The sequence below is a fragment of the Dermacentor andersoni genome, chromosome 7, assembly GCF_023375885.2.
Source record: "Dermacentor andersoni chromosome 7, qqDerAnde1_hic_scaffold, whole genome shotgun sequence".
NCBI classification, from domain to species: Eukaryota; Metazoa; Arthropoda; class Arachnida; order Ixodida; family Ixodidae; genus Dermacentor; species Dermacentor andersoni.
The window spans coordinates 135,306,396-135,327,045 of NC_092820.1; the positions used below are offsets into that span (position 1 = coordinate 135,306,396).

Sequence of the window (20,650 nt, forward strand, 5' to 3'; positions counted from 1 at the left end):
ATTTCACTTAGCCAAACGAATCCTAAGACGCAGCTGGATTACTCGCAACGCGCGGCGTTTTGTTAGTGCTTCGACGTGTTTTCGCGGACAATCGAATTTGTTTATACTTTCGTGCTGGTTATTTAGCGGTAATGCAATGACGAAACCAAAGAAGTGCTTTAAAAACGTCTCTTCCACGGAAAGCAGCATAAGTCGATCTCCAATGACGCCAATTCTCGGCAACACAATCCAGGAGTGGGCGCCGCGGCCACCACATGCGTGTCTGCATCGAAGCTTTCGCGCTCGCGCTTGAAGCGGAACGCCGGTGTTTCAGCAGCTCTCAAAGCCGGAACTTCTCCAGAAATGTCTCCATGCAAAAACTCAGAACGCGAATGAGGCGTTCAAAAACGTTGTATGTGAGCGCGCTCCGAAGAATGTCTTTCTTGGCCTCAAGACGCTGAAAATAGCGACAATTGATGCTGTGCTAACTTTTAATGACCGCAGCATTGCTCGAGCCGACATTTTGAGGTCATTCGGAGGTTCTCCAGGACGGTTCACAGTCCAGTCGTTGCGCGAAGCTGACCGGCGGCGACTGTACTTTGCAGAGAGGGCTACACGACCGGTCACTAAGGAGGCCCGGAAAACAAGGCAGCTAGCACAGAAAAGAAGTGTTGACTATGGAGGGGACACCAGGCTGGTGGCTACTGAAAAAATGCGCCAGAATTTGTTTCTATAGTCCTATATTGCAATAAAGCTCCTTCTTCCCCTTCAAAGCCAATTATCTCAAAACACCAAATTTTCCTGTATTTGACCCTTTTTTTCAGAAACTACAAGCGCTAGGGAGATAATATTTTGCAGATATTGAGCAAACATTACAGACAATCTACTGAACCAGGATTATAAATATTCATGTAGGGGATTTCTGTTTACAGGCTATTTACTGCAGATTTTGGCTCTAAAATTTGGTGGATCCAGTAAAAAAAAGAAAACAACAAACTAATCATTAAAAAAATTATTCTGGTTCAGTAACACTACCTAACATTTCTCATTACAGTGCCACCAAGGTTAATGCTCTAACCCCAGCAGACCATGAGAAAAAGGGTCACGAACATAGCCTAAAATGCATGGCAAGCGTAGGACCTACCCTGTCCCCTTAAGCATTTTGTTACTATCCGTGTATCTCCCACTCCGGCGTAAATTCTGGCATTCAGATGGGCCGTATTTTCTAAAATAAGTAAATAAATATACTTGAGGCGTTTGCATTGTGCGAGTCTCAGGAACCTGTGTCGCGTGCTTCCCGATGCATTCTAAACAAGTGTGTTGCCCATTAAACAAGTGCTCACGCTATAAAGCGTGCTGCAAAACACACGTTGCAGGGAACCAAACGGAAATGAAGTTACTGCGATGGGAGAAAAATGTTAACACAACGGTTAATTCAACGGATCATGACCATCAAAAAACGTTTCAACGGAACATGTTCTCTGCAGAATTTATTTCGAACATTTCGAAACTATTTATTCACTATAAATTCTAGCATGTGGGTGCAAGTGACCTTACTTATTTTAGTGCAATAAACAGCTAAAAACGAGCATTACAGTGAACTTATGGCGCCCTTAACAATCCTTAAATTGACTTTATTTTAGCAAGCTAGCAGCCAGTCACTTATTTCCACCGACATTAAACTTGAAGTTCACATCGACGCCCACTCTATCCTGGTCACCCAGTCGCACTTCACCGGACGCCACTTTGTTGAGGAGCTTGAGGACGTGCAGGCTCATCGGGGATGCTTTCGCTGGTGCACTATCATAGCCGTTTGAAGAAGGCTTGCTGCATTCTCTAGTGGTAGAATTAAATAGCAGACCTCTTGTGCATTTACGAAGCAGAGCCATTCCATGGTAGCATCGGTAATAAAATTCCCCATCCGACTCATGGGGCAGTGTGCGCGCTGATTTGTTTTCACATTGCTTTTCAGGAGTGATCAAGACATGAGCGGTCACCAACCCCACATCTAAACCGGAAACGGGAAGAGCGTTTGGCGATTCTGTCTGCGATCCAACAGTCGCAACCAGTTCGTTCTGTGTTGTAGGAGCAGTATACAAAGCCGTGCGCCTCTGGGAAGTAGGAGGTGTACTTCTTAGCCCTGCAATAGAAGTCGTTCCGATTTCCCCCTTTCGATTTTCCAAGGAGATCGGAACGGACGATGTTTCTGAAATCGACGGGTACACGCCTCCACTAAGTATTCGATCAACAGTCATTCCAATTCCATCAGTCGTGTTCTCCGTCCAGGAATTAGCGAGAAACGATGTTTCTGTTATTGGTGAGTACGACCTTTTTGAATTTGTTTGATAAACAGTGGCTGCCGTTTCTTCGGTTCTGTTCTCCATCAACGAATTTGAGCCAGAGGTTGCTTGCGTTTTTGGTAAATACGGGTGCTCCGTAAATGTGGGATCAACAGCTGCGCCGGTTTTTTCAGCCGTGTTCAGCGTCCAGGGCATTCCAAGAGACGATGATTCTGATATTGATGTGTACGAGCCCTCGGTAACTGTTTCAGCAGCAGTGCTTCCCCACTGTTCAGTGGTGTTCTCCATCCACAATTTTTCGGTGGACGATGCTCCTGATATAGATGTGTACGAGCCTTCTCTAACTGTATGATCAGAAGTGATTCCCAAATTTTCAGTGGTGTTCACCCTCCAGAAACTTGGGACAGATGATGTTTCTGACATTGATGTGTAGGAGTCTTCAGAATTTGTATGACTAGCAGTGGTTTCCAAATCTACAGTGGCGTTCTCCCTCAAGAAACTTGGGGCAGACGATGTTCCAGGTATTGATGTGTACGACTCTTCTGTAACTCTACGATCAGCAGTGGTTCCTAGTTCTGCAGTAGCGTTCTCGCTCCAGAAACTTGGGACAGATGATGTTTCTGATATCGATGTGTAGGAGCCTTCTGTAACCGTATTCTCGACACTGGTCACCATATTTTCTGTGGCGTTCTCGTTCCAGAGACTTGAGACAGATGATGTTTCTGATATTGATGTGTACGAGCCTTCTGCAACATTATGATCAACAGTGGTTCCCGTATTTTTTGTGGGGTTCTCGCTCCAGAAACTTGGCCCAGATGATGTTTCTGATATTGATGTGTACGAGCGTTCCGTAACTGTATTATCAACAGTGCTTACCACATTTTCTGTGGCGTTCTTGCTCCAGAGGCTTGGAACAAATGATGTTCCTGATATCGATGTGTACGAGCCTTCTGTAACTGCATGATCCGTAGTCGTTCCCACATTTTCTGTGGCGTTCTCGCTCCAGAGGCTTGGAACAGATGATGTTTCTGATATCGATGTGTAGGAGCCTTCTGTAACCGTATTATCAACAGTGGTTACCACATTTTCTGTGGCGTTCTCGTTCCAGAGACTTGAGACAGATGATGTTTCTGATATCGATGTGTACGAGCCTTCTGTAACTGCATGATCCGCAGTGGTTCCCACATATTCTGTGGCGTTCTTGCTCCAGAGACTTGGAACAGATGATGTTCCTGATATCGATGTGTACGAGCCTTCCGTAACTGTATAATCAACAGTGGTTCCCACATGTTTTGTTGCGTTCTCGCTCACGAAACTTGGGACAGATGATGTTCCTGATATCGAAGTGTAAGAGCCTTCACTAACTGCATGATCCATAGTCGTTCGCACATCTTCTGTGGCGTTCTTGCTCCAGAGACTTGGAACAGATGATGTTTCTGACATCGATGTGTACAAGCCTTCTGTAACTGCATGATCCGCAGTGGTTCCCACATTTTCTCTAGCGTTCTTGCTCGAGAGACTTGGGACAGATGGTGTTTCTGATATCGATGTGTAAAAGCCTTCCGTAACTGCATGATCCGCAGTGGTTCCCACATTTTCTGTGGCGTTCTTGCTCCAGAGACTTGGAACAGATGATGTTTCTGATATCGATGTGTACGAGCCTTCCGTAACTGCATGATCCGCAGTGGTTCCCACATTTTCTGTGGCGCTCTTGTTCCAGAGACTTGGAACAGATGATGTTTCTGATATCGATGTGTACGAGCCTACTGTAACTGTATGATCAACAGTGGTTTCCACATTTTGCGTGACGTTCTCGCTCCAGAGAATTGGAACAGATGATGTTTCTGATATCGATGTGTACAAGCCTTCCGTAACTGCATGATCCGCACTGGTTCCCCCATCTTCTGTGGCGTTCTTGCTCCAGAGACTTGGAACAGATGATGTTTCTGATATAGATGTGTTCAAGCCTTCCGTAACTGCATGATCCGCAGTGGTTCCCACATTTTCTGTGGCGTTCTTCCTCCAGAGACTTGGAACAGATGATGTTTCTGATATCGATGTGTACAAGCCTTCCGTAACTGCATGATCCGCAGTGGTTCCCACATTTTCTGTGGCACTCTTGTTCCAGAGACTTGGAACAGATGATGTTTCTGATATCGATGTGTACGAGGCTTCTGTAACTGTATGATCAACAGTGGTTTCCACATTTTGCGTGGCGTTCTCGCTCCAGAAACTTGGGACAGATGATGTTTCTGATATCGATGTGTAAAAGCCTTCCGTAACTGCATGATCCGTAGTCGTTCCCACATTTTCTGTGGCGTTCTCGCTCCAGAGGCTTGGAACAGATAATGTTTCTGATATCGATGTGTAGGAGCCTTCTGTAACCGTATTATCAACAGTGGTTACCACATTTTCTGTGGCGTTCTCGTTCCAGAGTGTTGGAACAGATGATGTTTCTGATATAGATGTGTACAAGCCTTCCGTAACTGCATGATCCGCAGTGCTTCCCACATATTCTGTGGCGTTCTTGCTCCAGAGACTTGGAACAGATGTTTCTGATATCGATGTGTACAAGCCTTCCGTAACTGCATGATCCGCAGTGGTTCCCACATCTTCTGTGGCGTTCTTGCTCCAGAGACTTGGAACAGATGATGTTCCTGATATGGATGTGTTCAAGCCTTCCGTAATTGCATGATCTGCAGTGGTTCCCCCATTTTCTGTGGCGTTCTTGCTCCAGAGACTTGGAACAGATGATGTTTCTGTTATCGATGTGTACGAGCCTTCTGTAACTGCATGATCCGCAGTGGTTCCCACATTTTCTGAGGCGTTCTCGCTCCAGAAACTTGGGACAGATGATGTTTCCGATATCGATGTGTAGGAGCCTTCTGTAATCGTATTATCAACAGTGGTTACCACATTTTCTGAGGCGTTCTCGCTCCAGAAACTTGGGACAGATGATGTTTCCGATATCGATGTGTAGGAGCCTTCTGTAATCGTATTATCAACAGTGGTTACCACATTTTCTGTGGCGTTCTCATTCCAGAGTCTTGAGACAGATGACGTTTCTGATATCGATGTGTACGAGCCTTCTGTAACTGCATGATCCGCAGTGGTTCCCACATTTTCTGTGGCGTTCTCGCTCCAGAAACTTGGGACAGACGATGTTTCTGATATCGATGTGTACAAGTCTTCTGTAACTGCATGATCTGCAGTGGTTCCCACATTTTCTGTGGCGTTCTTGCTCCAGAGACTTGGAACAGATGATGTTTCTGATATCGATGTGTACAAGCCTTCCGTAACTGCATGATCCGCAGTGGTTCCCACATTTTCTGTGGCACTCTTGTTCCAGAGACTTGGAACAGATGATGTTCCTGATATCGATGTGTGCGAGCCTTCTGTAACTGTATGATCAGCAGTGGTTCCCACATTTTTCATGGCATTTTCGCTCCAGAAACTTGAGACCGATGATGTTTCTGATAATGATGTGTACAAGCCTTCCGTAACTGCATGATCCGCAGTGCTTCCCACATTTTCTGTGGCGTTCTTGCTCCAGAGACTTGGAACAGATGATGTTTCTGATATCGATGTGTACAAGCCTTCCGTAACTGCATGATCCGCAGTGGTTCCCACATCTTCTGTGGCGTTCTTGCTCCAGAGACTTGGAACAGATGATGTTCCTGATATAGATGTGTTCAAGCCTTCCGTAATTGCATGATCCGCAGTGGTTCCCACATTTTCTGTGGCGTTCTTGCTCCAGAGACTTGGAACAGATGATGTTTTTGTTATCGATGTGTACGAGCCTTCTGTAACTGCATGATCCGCAGTGGTTCCCACATTTTCTGAGGCGTTCTCGCTCCAGAAACTTGGGACAGATGATGTTTCCGATATCGATGTGTAGGAGCCTTCTGTAATCGTATTATCAACAGTGGTTACCACATTTTCTGAGGCGTTCTCGCTCCAGAAACTTGGGACAGACGATGTTTCCGATATCGATGTGTAGGAGCCTTCTGTAATCGTATTATCAACAGTGGTTACCACATTTTCTGTGGCGTTCTCATTCCAGAGTCTTGAGACAGATGATGTTTCTGATATCGATGTGTACGAGCCTTCTGTAACTGCATGATCCGCAGTGGTTCCCACATTTTCTGTGGCGTTCTCGCTCCAGAAACTTGGGACAGACGATGTTTCTGATATCGATGTGTGCAAGTCTTCTGTAACTGCATGATCCGCAGTGGTTCCCACATGTTCTGTGGCGTTCTTGCTCCAGAGACTTGGAACAGATGATGTTTCTGATATCGATGTGTACAAGCCTTCCGTAACTGCATGATCCGCAGTGGTTCCCACATTTTCTGTGGCACTCTTGTTCCAGAGACTTGGAACAGATGATGTTTCTGATATCGATGTGTACGAGCCTTCTGTAACTGTATGATCAACAGTGGTTTCCGCATTTTGCGTGGCGTTCTCGCTCCAGAAACTTGGGACAGATGATGTTTCTGATATCGATGTGTAAAAGCCTTCCGTAACTGCATGATCCGCAGTGGTTCCCACATCTTCTGTGGCGTTCTTGCTCCAGAGACTTGGAACCGATGATGTTTCTGATATCGATGTGTACGAGCCTTCTGTAACTGCATGATCCGCAGTGGTTCCCACATGTTCTGTGGCGTTCTTGCTCCAGAGACTTGAAAGAGATGATGTTTCTGATATCGATCTGTACGAGCCTTCTGTAACTGTATGATCAACCGTGGTTCCCGCATTTTTCGTGGAGTTCTCGTTCCATAAACTTGGGACAGATGATGTTCCTGATATCGATGTGTGCGAGCCTTCTGTAACTGTATGATCAGCAGTGGTTCCCACATTTTTCATGGCATTTTCGCTCCAGAAACTTGAGACCGATGATGTTTCTGATAATGATGTGTGTGAGTCTTCTGTCTCTGTATGGTCAACAGTGATTCTCAATCCATCAGTTGCAATCTCCGTCCAGAAATTCGGAACTGATGATGTTTCTGATATTTCTACATGTGCTGCTTGCATTGTGGTGATATCCGGCAAATTAATATCCACATTCATGCCTTCGACAATGCCTTTAAGCAGGTCGTTCTTGCGCTTGTATGCTGCATCCTGGTTATCCCCATCCACTGCCCATGCAACCACCCCTCCGATTCCTGTGGATCTTGCGAGAATCACCTGCAATAAAAAATATTGTGCGTAAAACTCGAGAATTTGTGGCGCTGACCTGCAATCTGATTCCTCTTATGCTTTCGTTAAGTGTTACGTCTCTGCTTTGATTACACCTGATAGCATTAAATTAAGCTTGCAAAATCCCGGGGATAAAATACCTTTCCCGCGAACTTTGCACTTTCATAATCCGGAAAGTCGGACGTCGACGCAAGGAAAATGCTAACTTAAGCATAGCAATATTATAATGCACGTAGCCATGTGGCACTCGAAAATAAATCACCACAGTTTATCCTATATGTATAAATACAACATCTTCCGTCACGTTCTAAAGCTTTCTTTTCATTTAAAAATAAATCTCTATGCAATGATAAGTTGTGTTGGTTCCTTTCAAGTTGAATATAAAAACCTTGAGAACCTTTCCAAGCTAGCTGCTCTGAGAAAATAGCCGGCTCACGGCTACCGCTATCTGCCTTGTACATAAGAAACAATCATGGCAAGTTGAATAAAAACCAGCACAGCGGGAATAAATAGTACGCGAAGATTTTGTGTATTTTACTGGTTAATTCATAATAATACAGTGACTCGCTACTCCTATGTGAGTCACTTCAACGTGTAGGCTTACCTAGGCAAGCAGCCCGTTTCTATTATTATGTGGTGCTTGAACCTGTGTGGTGCTAAATGTCAAGTAAATGTACGGAAAAGGACTTCCAGAGGGTTTAATTCGTGCATATCAGACGTGACTCAAGAGTGCAAAAGAACACAGAAACGGCACGAAATAACATAGTAGCCACTAGACAAGCGCTCGCCCTGTGTCTGCCATGGTAGTTCGTGCAATGTTCGCGTTCTTTTTCGTGCGCAGCTACTAGGCGGCCGTTCCTGCGTCGAGCCTTGGCGTTCCCGGCGTAACCGAGCAAACGAGCGCAGTGGAATAAAGAGCGAACGCCAAGCGCAACGGGATTGATTAAAGCGGCGAGAGCGAAGATTGCGCGAGGATGAAAGCGGAGAAAGAACGTGCAACGGAAGCATGAGGCAGAGAGCGGAGGAAGAGAATATCGCGAACGGCGTTAGAAGAAAAGCGGTAGGGCAGCTCAAGTGGCGACGACCGCAACGAGATGGCGCCAGAGTCGCGCGCCGTTGTTTATTCGCCGATGACTCTTATATTTCTACGGTCACTGATTTGCGCCGGCTAGCAGATGTTAAAAATTGTCTCTTGACGCACGACGCGTGACTCGCCTGCATCTATCGATAGTTAGTGTTATCGATAGTTCTATCTGTTCTCTGTTGTCGCCAAAGCTTTTTGTACATTCATTGCGCGACGCGAATTTTTCAGAACTTTCTCGAAGCCACGCGGACACCAGCGATTACACTAGAACCATGTAAAAAAGCCGACGCCCTTGACCCGCAGATCAGATTTTCGACTATCACCCACTTTGCTACATGTCTCTCTTAAACTCTCAGTCTCAGTATATAGAGAAAAAAAACACGTACAGAGCTGCGCTCATTTCGCGTGAGGGAGTGTCGTAATCATCGACGATTCTTCTTTTTTTATTCTGCATCATGTCAAGTCTGTGGAAGCTAGGCCTTGAAGGGCTGAAACGAGCCGGTGCTTCTGAAGAGCTGCGCTCATTTCGCGTGAGGTAGTGTCGTAATCATCGACGATTCTTCTTTTTTTATTCTGCATCATGTCAAGTCTGTGGAAGCTAGGCCTTGAAGGGCTGAAACGAGCCGGTGCTTCTGAAAGCGCGAGACTGAAGGTACAAATATCATTTCAGAACTTAGGGCTAATAGTCTACATTAGTCTCTTATTCCATAACAAGCGTTTTAAACAAATCTAGTTTTGTCTAATGACGGAAAGTTCTCGTGAGCCCTACGAACAGACTTCCTTACCTTTCGACGTACGCTGTCAGCGTCGTCATAAAATACACGCTGACCGTCCCCTAGAAGTAAGTAGGACAACAGTCTTTGTTCGTCCCACTTAGAAGGAGCTCCGCTGCGGAGCATCATGCACACCTAAAAAAGGGCCACAAATACGATTGTGTAGTAGCAGAAGCAGAAAGAAAAAGTATGAAGCGCCAATGAAGCAGTATCGAGCCAACATTAAATGTAAGACGGCCTCTGCGCCACAGTTCTTATTAATTTTTTTCGATAGGTACACAGCCGTAAGCGAATTACAGTGGTTTCGGCAATGCGAGTCGGCGACAGCTAAGCTGATCGCCGGTTATGTTTTATAGCGGCTTTGTTCGTTGCTTCCCTGAAATTCTAAAATAAACACCTTTGTTTATCAACTTAGTTGCACAGATTACAATAATTCGCGTGTACGTTCGCTTTTCTCACTTGACGTGTAAGTCGGTTCGATAAACAGCCCAAGTCATTCATTTCACTAAATACTAAAGAGAAAGCAGTTACACTCGGCAACGGTGCTGTACACAGTGCAATGCACTCGCGTGCCGCATTATACGTTGTTACTTCTGAGCGCACAGGACGTATTTACAGCACCTGAATTTTCGTATTAAAATTTTTGGAGGAACGATTGTCTTCATTCGTTTTGTTGACAGTATCGTTTCTTTCATTGTTTCTTTACAGTATACGACCAGCGTCGAAATTACAAATTATATATATATATATATATATATATATATATATATATATATATATATATATATATATATATATATATATATATATATATATAGCAGAGCGTTTACGTGCGTGTGTGTGTGTGTGTGTGTGTGTGTGTGCGTGTGTGTGTGTGTGTGCAGGAAGCTACTTGCTTCCTGCTCCTCCTTCACATCTACTGCAGATCTTTCGAGACACCACTTCCTATACTTTTCTTCAAATGCCAATACAAAAGTCACTGCCATAATATTGACATTTCAATCAACAGTTTGATAGAGCGTTTCTTGTGAAGTTTCTCTAAAGCATGAGTGCTTAGCTGTCTTAAACAATATACTTATTTACTACCTAGCACCATTAGATTTAGCGAGAAAACTTATCCTCTACACCTCAATACAAACATACACGAGTAGCAAATTTCGTGGACGAGAGGTTCCACGGTCATATGGTGATGCAAACATTGTAGCAGCATATCTTTCATGACTCCTAAAGAACTTGATCCATGGACTTCGAATACTACACACTGCTTTCCTCTACATGAAACATGTCCTTTCTGTGAGTTCTCATAATACTTTAAATATGCATATGAGCACAAGCGATTAAACGATGTAGGCAAATTAAGTGCCCATTTATGTAAAGAGACTACTTCGACTATGTTCTGCTAAACCAAGTGTAGCAAAGGGCAAATATCTTAAAATACATCTTATTGACCAGAATATTAGAAAAGATTTTGTTAAAAGTTTTGTAGAAAAACGAGGCAGAATGTGGCGCCTGTAATATTAAAGTGATCTCCGATAAGACTGTGCTTTGATCTTTCATTGTGTATATAGAGGACTCCTTGACACAAGGTTAGAGGCTGTACATGCATCCCCATTTAAGTAGAGTGATAGGCACGAGCTATTAGTCATCGAACTGTGCATCAGAGCAGATTTATCAATACTGTAAACTTTATTATATCTTGCTTTAGAACATCAAGATGGGAAATCGTAGATATTTTACACCTCCGTCTCTTCACTTGTATCTATTTGTTATAAAAAAAGGTCAGCATAACTTTGAGGAATGCTGGAAGCATCTAGCTCTATTTTGAAAATATTTTAGTAACATTACCGTACAGATTATTGCTGTCTTCAACAACAAACTCACCTTGAAATACGGAATTATATCGTGATTTTCATCGTTATGCTCCTTAGAAGGCTCAAGACTCGAGCGAACTTCGAGCCCCGAGAATGGAACTTCAAGGAGAAGTTTTTCATGGGGCAAGCCGGCTCCCAATAGGTATTGTAGACTACGCCTCTGAAACGGGAATAAAGGAGGGTTGATTTAGTGGCAAATACGACACAAACCGTTATCATTACGCCGCACCTCCGCCTCTCCACTTGTATCTATTTGTTATCAAAAAAGGTCAGCATAACTTTGAGGAATGCTGGAAGCATCTTGCTCTATTTTGAAAATATTTAGTAAAATTACCGTACAGATTATTGCTGTCTTCAACAACAAACTCACCTTAATATACGGAATTATATCGTGATTTTCATCGCCACGCTCCTTAGAAGGCTCAAGATTCGAGCGAACTTCGAGCCCCGAGAATGGAACTTCGAGAGACGTTTTTCATGGGGTCTGGACCCATGATTAGAGCCGCGTTCCCCACATTGCAACGTGTTGTTCAGGGGCTAAGTCAAAATACGTGGTGCCTCTTCGAGGAGCGAAGTACAGCTGACAGGACCCCGGAGAAGATGACCGTAGTTTCACTTCACTCTCTCTCTCTCTTTTATATATATATAAATAAATAAATAAATATATATATATATATATATATATATATATATATATATATATGTATATATATATATATATATATGTGTGGTAGGTAAAGAGGAATTCTTCAGGCTACCTTTAAAACGTGAAGAACTTGAGTGGTGCTACAAGGTAAACAGAACGAGTATTTAATTTCAACAGTTTCCACCGGTGGACCCATCTTCATCAGGCTTTACAAGAAAATGGCAGTTCGGCGCTGATAGTGAAAACACCAGAGCGGATGCCCGGTCGTTCTCAGATACATCAGACCGAAAGGGACAGTTGTGACAGTGATTGACTTTCTGTCGGCGCTTTGGCAGATTTACAGCTGCCTTATTGGCAACAATGCTCGGCAAGAGGAAGGCGGAGTCCCTTGTATGTAGAGCAAGGAGGTAAGTGAAAAAAGAAGAAACGAAAAAGAAAAAAAAGAAAAAGAAAAAGCACACAGGAAGAGGGAAGCATAAGTCGAAGAGTGAAGGGGGCGGGGAGTAGCGCAGCTAGGTTCTCGTTGACACGAGGCAAGGAGGGAGAAAATGGTCGCTGCGCAGCACCAGTGTGCGTGCTGCCGTTAGTTTCTTTATTGCCTTGCTCTGCGAAGGCTACGGCGGAGACGTCACCGTGGCGCGCAGTTCAAATTTCCGATTTGGTGCAGCCTATGCCGCGCTGAACGTAAGCCAAACGTGGCTGTCCACAGAGAGCCGCAGTGCTATTAGCCACTGGACTCGTGGCGGCACCTCGCGGCAGCCGCGCTGTAGCCGAGCGCAGCGACCAATAGCAGCCGCGTATTGGAGTGTGCCTTATGACAAAATAAAGCACACAGAAAAGAGCGAGGATCATGTGGTTTTCGAAACGAGAGGATTTGAGAGAAATGTGAGTTCGTGCTCCGCTTGCGAGCTCCACGGATCGCGTACGGCAGCAGAACTTGGCTGAGATGTTCACAACAGCGTATGCTACCCTCGGACTATGTTACTTCACCCAGCCCGAGGGGTGGTTCAGGGCCCCTTTAAGTAGTCTGAAAATCAAAGAGCAAACACAATGCACTCTATGAGCAATGAAACAAGCCAAATTATCTTACGATGTCTGTGTGTGACAAAGGCGTAGACAATGCACCTTTGTTCCTGTGCGTGCTATTAGACGTGCCGATGATGCCAGTTGATACGCTCCGAACGCTGGCGTGGAAAAAGTCGACATACCTGCAACAATGTTATCTCATTGTAATACCCCCATGAAGGGAATCCTCCAATATTCCCCACTATATCCGCAAAGTGAAAAATACCCAATGGCAAGCTCTAACAAGAAGATTCTAATAAGCTTCCAAACCGCATTCAGGAATTCTAGCGCTTTCCTATCAGGCACCCACGGCGACTACTAAATAATTAAAAAAGGAATTCGATATGGCACTGTAACTCATGTTAGGCAAGGTGCCTGGAAGATACTGTGTCGTTAATTTCTTTATTGCTGCTTATTAATCAAGGTCTCATATAGTGCGAGAAGTCGATATGTACGTTTAGTCATGATTGCTTACTCATTTGTGATCACTAAGTTAGGGTGACAACTGATAGCCAGAGTGCACCCAGCACATGATATGGAACAGTGAACAGGAGCATTCAAGGGGAAACACAACCCTGTTTGCACAGTCACTACAGGTTGAATGTCCATCGTAAGTTCAACGATAAGGGTAAAGTTGAGGTCTTATTTTCCCTTTTGTGTGACACTTCTAAAATTCGATGTTTTGGAGATTTTGAATTCCTATTTTATCAGAATTTCTCAAATCTGACAATAAGTCTGATGGCCAAAATAAGCCTATTACTATACATGAGGAAGTAGGTGCGACTTTCTGCATAATGTTCAGCAAGTTCTAAGCTAAATTTCACAATTGTGTTATGAGTACTTTGCAGGGCTCGCTTGACAGGCTAAACGTCCGACATCGGAGGAAAGCCTTTCCGTAAATTGCTTCACATTGGCGTTCTGCGCAAGGGGTTTTATTCGCGTCATCAAGGGCATGCAGACAATGGGCAGGTATTGCAGTATGGCGGGTTCTCTCGAAGGGATGTGCGCATGCTTTCCTTTATCTATCTTATCTTTCAGTCCATTTCAATCCATCTACACAACAGCCATTGATTTCCGTTCAAACAATGATACGTATAATTAACTTCCCAGCACTTAAGTTTTGGCAAAACCAGCCGTACTCATGGTCACGCTGGCGTCACCAGCCATGTCATGCTGAAAACGCCAGTTCTCGTCCCACCACCAAAGATAAGCAGAACTGTGCCTGGTTAATGCTCGCGTAGAAGACCACCTCGTAAAGCCGGTACCTAATCACTGCCGATATGGCTCCAAAGAGCAAGAGAACTGTATTTTCGGTTCTACAATTTCGGGGGGAGGGGGGGGGGGTGCACGCTCACTGCCTAAGCTATCGTGTGGGATGCGGTCGCTCCGGTAGGGTGCCGCACCAAATTTTATCAAAACTGGGAGTGTGCCCGGGGGTGGTCAACCAAGAACAAGGCGTTACGAAGAAAACGTTGTGGTATATCCGCGGAGCATAATGGCATCTTACTAACGCGTTAACCTTATAGCAGTCGCTGTACGTATCGAATATATGCTCCTTTGTACTCACGGAACGAGCTCGGGCAGGAAGCTGTAGACGGCTTTCTGTTTTGGCAGGACGATGACGCAGCTCATAATGAAATTGGTGTGTCGCTTGAAGGTCCTTTGTATTTGCTGCAAAAAAACAAAAATTCCCGTAGTTCAACATTTGAAGGTGTAGCCCCCTTGATTAAGGCCACAAACTAAGCCTATACTGGAATGACCGCGTAGCGGAATACTCACACCTAACTACTCTTTTCAACTTTTTAATCCCTCTCCTTTATTGGCATTAAGGGTGGCAAGCACTAATCCTAAAGTACCAAAGCACTAATTCTAAAGTGTTTCGAATGTGCAGTCTCGTCAGATAGGATAACGCCTGAGCCTGCAGTGAAAAGAAGAGGAATATTCTCCCTAAATATTGACTGAATTATCGACTTGTTTTACATTGAACTTACTCGTTCACATTTTGGTATAGAGCTCCTTTCACACAGCACAGCATTCGATTGAGTACACTACTTATCAACTGGAATTTTCATCCTGCCGCTTGTTTTTTCACATTTATACATCCTCCGATAGCAAGGAGGGACAGAAAAGCTTAATGGTACGCAACACAGAGAGGTCGGCCTGACGAACATTCCTCTAGCCAGCTGTGCTGCTGTGGGGGAAGGGAAAGAGGGAAAGAAATACGGCAGAAAGAGGAGCATGATGGGTGACGATGTAGACAGGAGGAGAATGTAGCGCATAACAAGCACGTAGGACTACTTAAACTGTGCCGTCCAGTCTTGTACTTTTTATAAAGTCAAGTAAGCCCTGGATGGCCTGAAAACTGGACCGTGCCCAGGTCCTAAAATACCGTCTCGCTAATTGTCTAAAATAACGTCCTCCGACAAAAGCGGGCTGTAAAGGCATGCAAGATCATTACCCAACTTATGTCACCCTTCCACGCACTGAGGACAGTCACACAGCACGTGTACAATAATCTCATAGACAGGGCACAGTTCAAAGTCTGCAGACGCGGTGCGCCTGCCGCTTTGATGCACGTAGCCACTCTCAAACGCCTACCCCAAGCCTAAGCCTTTGCAGAAAGAGCACAGCTGCGGTGAATTTTCGGTAGTAGCCTAAATTTCATGTTAGGTTCCAATCTCTGGAGTCATCTTTGGTTATTTTCTGGGTGGTCCTAGTTCTTATCTGCCGCTTTTCGGATGACACTTCAGAGAAGGAATTTTCTTGATGGTGCTACTGTGAGTATTTCACTTCGCACCACCCAGCACATTAGAGCGCTTACAATTCGCGTTCAGCAAGGGACAATCATTTACTCCTTCGTAATAACTTACGAGTAATTACCTTGTTATTATAGAGAACCGCATTTTAACCCCTTGCCATAAAACCGCACATCTTGACCGTCAGAAACTGACCTTCATGAACCAGCTATTGTTGACCTATTTGGAACAGCTAAAAGACACAAAAACATAATTACTGGTTCATGGCCAATTTTCAGATAAGATGTATGGCAACAAACCTTGAGCACCCATTGGATTGAGCCCACAACAGCTTACGCTGCAAAATTTAGCATTCTCCCAAGGTGTTCAGTCGGCTTCCGTAGTGGCACAAACGCACTCATCGCTTTCTGCAGTATTGTGACGCATGTGGTCACGCTCCAGGAACTTTTGTCAACAAGAATATTTCCTAATGCTTGTGATAAAATTAGCAGTGGAATAGGAGACGGTGGTCGTCATGGCAGGACAGCTGCACAGATGACTTCCACTCCTCAGTTCTTTCTTGTGTATGAAAATCCCTCCGCGTGCATACTAAGCAGAGCAGCCGATGACGAGCGCTCTTCACTACAGCTTCAGTCTAATTAAGACGCGCGCTAAACGCTTTGGGCAATTATTTTAATGCAGGGCATGGCTGCTAATGCACGTGCAGTCTTCGATTCTAATGGGAGGCATTTTTGTCCAGTTCTACCCAGTTTTTTGTAATGGGTATGTGGGCTAATGTGCCAGTGGGGCCACTGGGACCGCTGCGTATGTGTCACTGGGTAAGTGCTACAGGACAGGAGGCACTGAGTATGTGCCACTCCTCAATGAACCTCTTTTACGCCAGCTTGTGTCTCTAGGTATCATAATAATAAACTCCCACCTAGTGACAGTTTTCACCATGTTTACAATTACATAAATGTCAAATATATTTCACATCCCCCGGCATACTTATTCACGACCAGAGGAGAACCGCGGAGCTACATCTCCGACATGAAGGGAGCTACTTCAAAGCAAGCGTGCGCTGGTTCTGAAAATTCTAGGTTCTGCGTCATTTCCGTAGAGCTGTATTGGCCCCGGTTCCTTGAGTTTCGGTGTGAAACATTTCACATATTGGGAATGGTTTGTGACATCATGCGTCAAGGCTCCTTTCTACCTGCGCTATCAAAAGATAGTGTCTTTAAAAGGACTTAAAGTGACTGTCCGCCGCGAAGACCAGGTCTTTGTATTTTGTTGCGAATGAGAAAATTATGTGCTGTATTGACGGAAACAAGCAAGCTTTTTTCCCATATACAATAAATTACATATTCAATTTCACTCTGAAAGTGTTGAAAAAATGACATGTGGCATCGCGTTACGGTGAAAGAGTGTGAAACAATCTGCGTACCGTAACATGAACTGAAACGTGTGCAGGGAGATTTATCAAATTTTTGCGCAGAATCATTGATGCATTGCGTAAAATTGTATTTTATCTACTTCTTGCTTTAACTTGCGTCATAAGGTTAGCAACAATATTTCCAGTTTTCTTTACGGCATGAGGTTAGCCTTATTTCCGGTTAGCGCGTGTTAAAAGATGGCGTTGCTATCGCGCATATAAAAGCGAGTGTTTCATCAACGGGTTCTCGAGTGTGCCCTCTTGTCATGGCGACGTGCAACAGTGCGAGTAGCGCTCTGGGAAGTGTTCGAGGGTCACTCTAGTAGTCACTGATGTAGAAAAGCTTTTTCGCTGCTAACGCGCGACGACGTGGTCTAAACACCACTGTAGACATTCCTTACCACAATGTGCCAGCTGCCAGACCACCACAAAAAGTGCCTGAAGTTCGGCATCGACGGCACTTGAAAAGCGCAGACTACACAGACTTCATCTGTAGGAAACACGCGGGAATATAAGTGACTAGGAGAAAAAAATCTGATCACTTTTGCAACAGATAAAGATATAGTCGAGGATAGAATTTTAGGTCTTACTTTCAGTGTTTCACGCAAAATCGTCATTCGTGCGGGAAGCTGACGCACTTACAGTCGCAATTTTATCGGCATGGCATTGCCATTACCTCCAGTAGTCACTGTGGCGGGGTCGTCGATACCACGTTTTAAGAAGAAATTAGACAGATCGAAATATCTTCTTTTAAAGATTCCTACTCGCTTTCCAACAGAACTTCAGCTCGTTTGGGCGTTCGTAATGGTACGTTTTCTCTTGCGCAACAAACCTCGAGGTCCTCGAGGAAAGGTAGACAGTATGGGTAACATAAATTGTTTGCCCCTGTCCCATATCCAGAATGCTGCATATATTGCGTTACTCCGAAGAGTTTTTCATTGTGAAATAGTTTCCACATCACTTCGCACATTCCAGTCACTGTGCTATACCATCGGCAAGAAAGGCAATGCGTAAGGCCCACCTAAATCCCTTACCCAAGCGAACTTGACGAATGCATTGTCGGTGCCGCTGTCCTCATTGCCGTTGGCTATCTCCCAGTTGATGTGAACGCCGTCAAAGTTATACTCCCTCAACAGCCTGTAGACCATGGTCACGACGTGGTACCTCCTGGACGGGTCGTGGACGGCTTCCTGCCAGGCGGCATTGTCGCTGCCGTACCGGTCTCCCAGGGCAAGTAGGAGCTTCACTTTGGGGTTTCTCTTTCTTAGGCCCAGGAATCGAATGTATCCATCTGCAAACATGCTTAATAGTTCACTTTGTTGATTATGAAGCGCGGCATATCTATCATATCCTTGCCAGAAAAGGCAGAGGAAGTAGGAGACGATATAGAGTAGCCACGACGAGTGCAAAACAGCAAGCAAGCCTCAAATAGAATGAAATGCTACGACAGTCAAATTTTGTACGACGCAGATCAAAGTCAGAAAAAAAGAAAGACACACATTCTTCCAGCTCCCAGCCTTAGGTATGGGCCACGTTCATGCAGCCTCGTCGTGCGGTAGCCTTGTGGTTGTCGTCGTTGTTGTCGCCGTCATTTAAGTGTCATCGACATCAAGCAACTGTCGTCACCGTCGTAGTCACACTGTCGCCGTAGGCATCGCCGTCACACTATCATGCTCGAATCGTTGTTTCGTCGTGTAATTGGCGCTCGCGTCACATGCGCAATACTCAACTTTACACAGACACGTTGCGCCATCTGGGAACACCTTGCGGCAACCTCAAAGGAGGTAAATCGCGAGCTATCCACAAAATTCTTCGCGTAGCTATGACATCCAAACTCTACGCAATTATTTACTCTATTTCAATTTCGACTATGTTGCGGAAAACAAAATGTCAAGAAAGCTGGGTGTGGTCATTAGGGTGATGAGAGACAGTGCGTAATGTTCTTTCGTCTGTTTTTTGACATCCTTAAAATTTTTAGCCATGAGTACCAAGTGTGTACTTCATTGGTTTCACCAGTACCCAGTTGTCCCCATTGTGCTTTATCTTTGTATTCACGTTTCGTCGTTCGCGTATTTTGAGACTAAGGAGTTCGGTCAGCCTACGTCTCTCACAGCTACACACGCGCTTTGAATAGTGTACCCAAAATTTTAAAGTGGCATGTCTATGGTTTGTATCTAGCACAGTAGCGGCACTAAAATTACGGATAAATAATGTCGCAAATTGTGTACTGAGAGCTCCCATTGCCCGTTCTCAGTAGAAATGGAGGCAAGGATCCGTCCGTTTGTTTTTTTGCCTTCAGGAACACATTGTGCAGGTAAAGACACGACATAAGGTCTTTATGTTTAATGTAATGTGGAACTCTACGGTCGACATCAAAGGGCAACCGATGTCGAAGGCACCGATGATGAAGGCATCGGGGAGGGCGGCGGGGGAGGGGGTAGCACTTACACAGCTAGAAGCTGTCTTTACCTTGAGTCCTGGATCTGGAAAGGCGCAAACGGCGTAGGTGTGGGGTCGATCTAATTGCTGGCCTGCGTCGACGTACGCCACGATAGAGTTGGTCTCATACGTCTTGTGTAGGGCCTGGGCCCTCGAGCTTCTGCCGCCGTGGTGGCCGGCGAGTGTGTTTTTAGGCAGCGGTTTGATGACAACATGCCCCTTTTGTGTGGTGGGATGGCGGCGGGGTCACTGCTCGTCGTGGACGCTCTGAGGCCCATCCGAGCGAGGATCCCGCGGCCAGTCTTGCAACCTCGCAGACAGTCAACCTGTGATGTGCCGTGTGCTTTAATTAGTTCTTCGATAGTGTTGTGAACTCCCAGCTGAAGAAGTTTCTCGCTGGATGTGTGTCTTGGTAAGCCGAGGGCTACCTTGTATGCGTGTCATACAGTGCAGTCGAGGCGAGCTCGGTCTGTCTTCTGTAACTGTAGGTACGGTAGTGCATAGGTGAGATAACTGACGATAAAGGCCTGGATGAGTTGGAGCAGGTTCTTCTCTTTCATGCCTTGTTTACTCGCGCTCAGTCTGTGTAACATTCTCGTGGTCTGGTTCACCATCATCTGGAGCCGGTCGATGGTTATGCCGTTCCGCCGGTTCTGCTGCAGTATCATTCCCAGTACTTGCATGTGCTAGACGTGGATGACTGACTGCCGGTTTATGCATACCGTGATGTGAGGTGGGGGTGACTTGTGCTTGCTCCGTTCGGGTGGTCAGGTCAGGAGGAACTCCGACTGTGCTGAGAGCACTCTAGCCCCGCTTCGTTCACGTGCTGCACGATGATGTCGGCGGCATGTTGGAGCGTTTCTTCAACTGTGCCTCCGACCCTTAACACGTCCAGACCGTGATGTCATCGACGTATAACATGTGTCTGAGTCTCGGGACTTTATTCAGTTTCGGAGGCAGGGTGCGCATTGCTAAGTTGAATAAGAATGGTGACGAGACTGCAAATTGCGGCGTGCCTCTGTTCCCGAGCCGGATTGCAGGTGAGCGCAGGTCATCGACCACAAGCTCCACCGTCCTGCCTGTGAGAAACAACCTGATATAGTTGTAGGTTCGTTCGCCGTGTTGTAAGT

At 45.3% G+C, this 20,650-nt stretch overlaps 2 protein-coding genes across 5 annotated transcripts in view; one reads left to right on the top strand and one right to left on the bottom strand.

The window, feature by feature from the left end:
• Positions 1–20,650, bottom strand: part of LOC129385601 (probable chitinase 2) — a 198,438-nt gene that overhangs the window by 163,534 nt on the left and 14,254 nt on the right. For 2 of the 4 annotated variants that reach the window (XM_055072349.2, XM_055072351.2), the window contains 6 exons: positions 18,116–18,372; positions 14,482–14,585; positions 12,940–13,057; positions 11,214–11,363; positions 9,345–9,467; positions 1,453–7,463 (listed from right to left, as the gene is read on the bottom strand). In XM_055072349.2, the coding sequence (XP_054928324.1) occupies positions 1,638–7,463; positions 9,345–9,467; positions 11,214–11,363; positions 12,940–13,057; positions 14,482–14,585; positions 18,116–18,372 (6,578 nt within the window). In that variant the 3' untranslated portion in view covers positions 1,453–1,637. Of the gene's footprint in view, positions 1–1,452; positions 7,464–9,344; positions 9,468–11,213; positions 11,364–12,939; positions 13,058–14,481; positions 14,586–18,115; positions 18,373–20,650 lie in introns of those variants that run through there. The other 2 variants (XM_055072352.2, XM_072289339.1) reach the window with 1 other exon arrangement.
• The window catches only part of LOC126534580 (sulfotransferase 1A1-like), a 51,267-nt gene that overhangs the window by 6,530 nt on the left and 24,087 nt on the right, over positions 1–20,650 (top strand). The gene's annotated exons all lie outside the window — the stretch shown is intronic.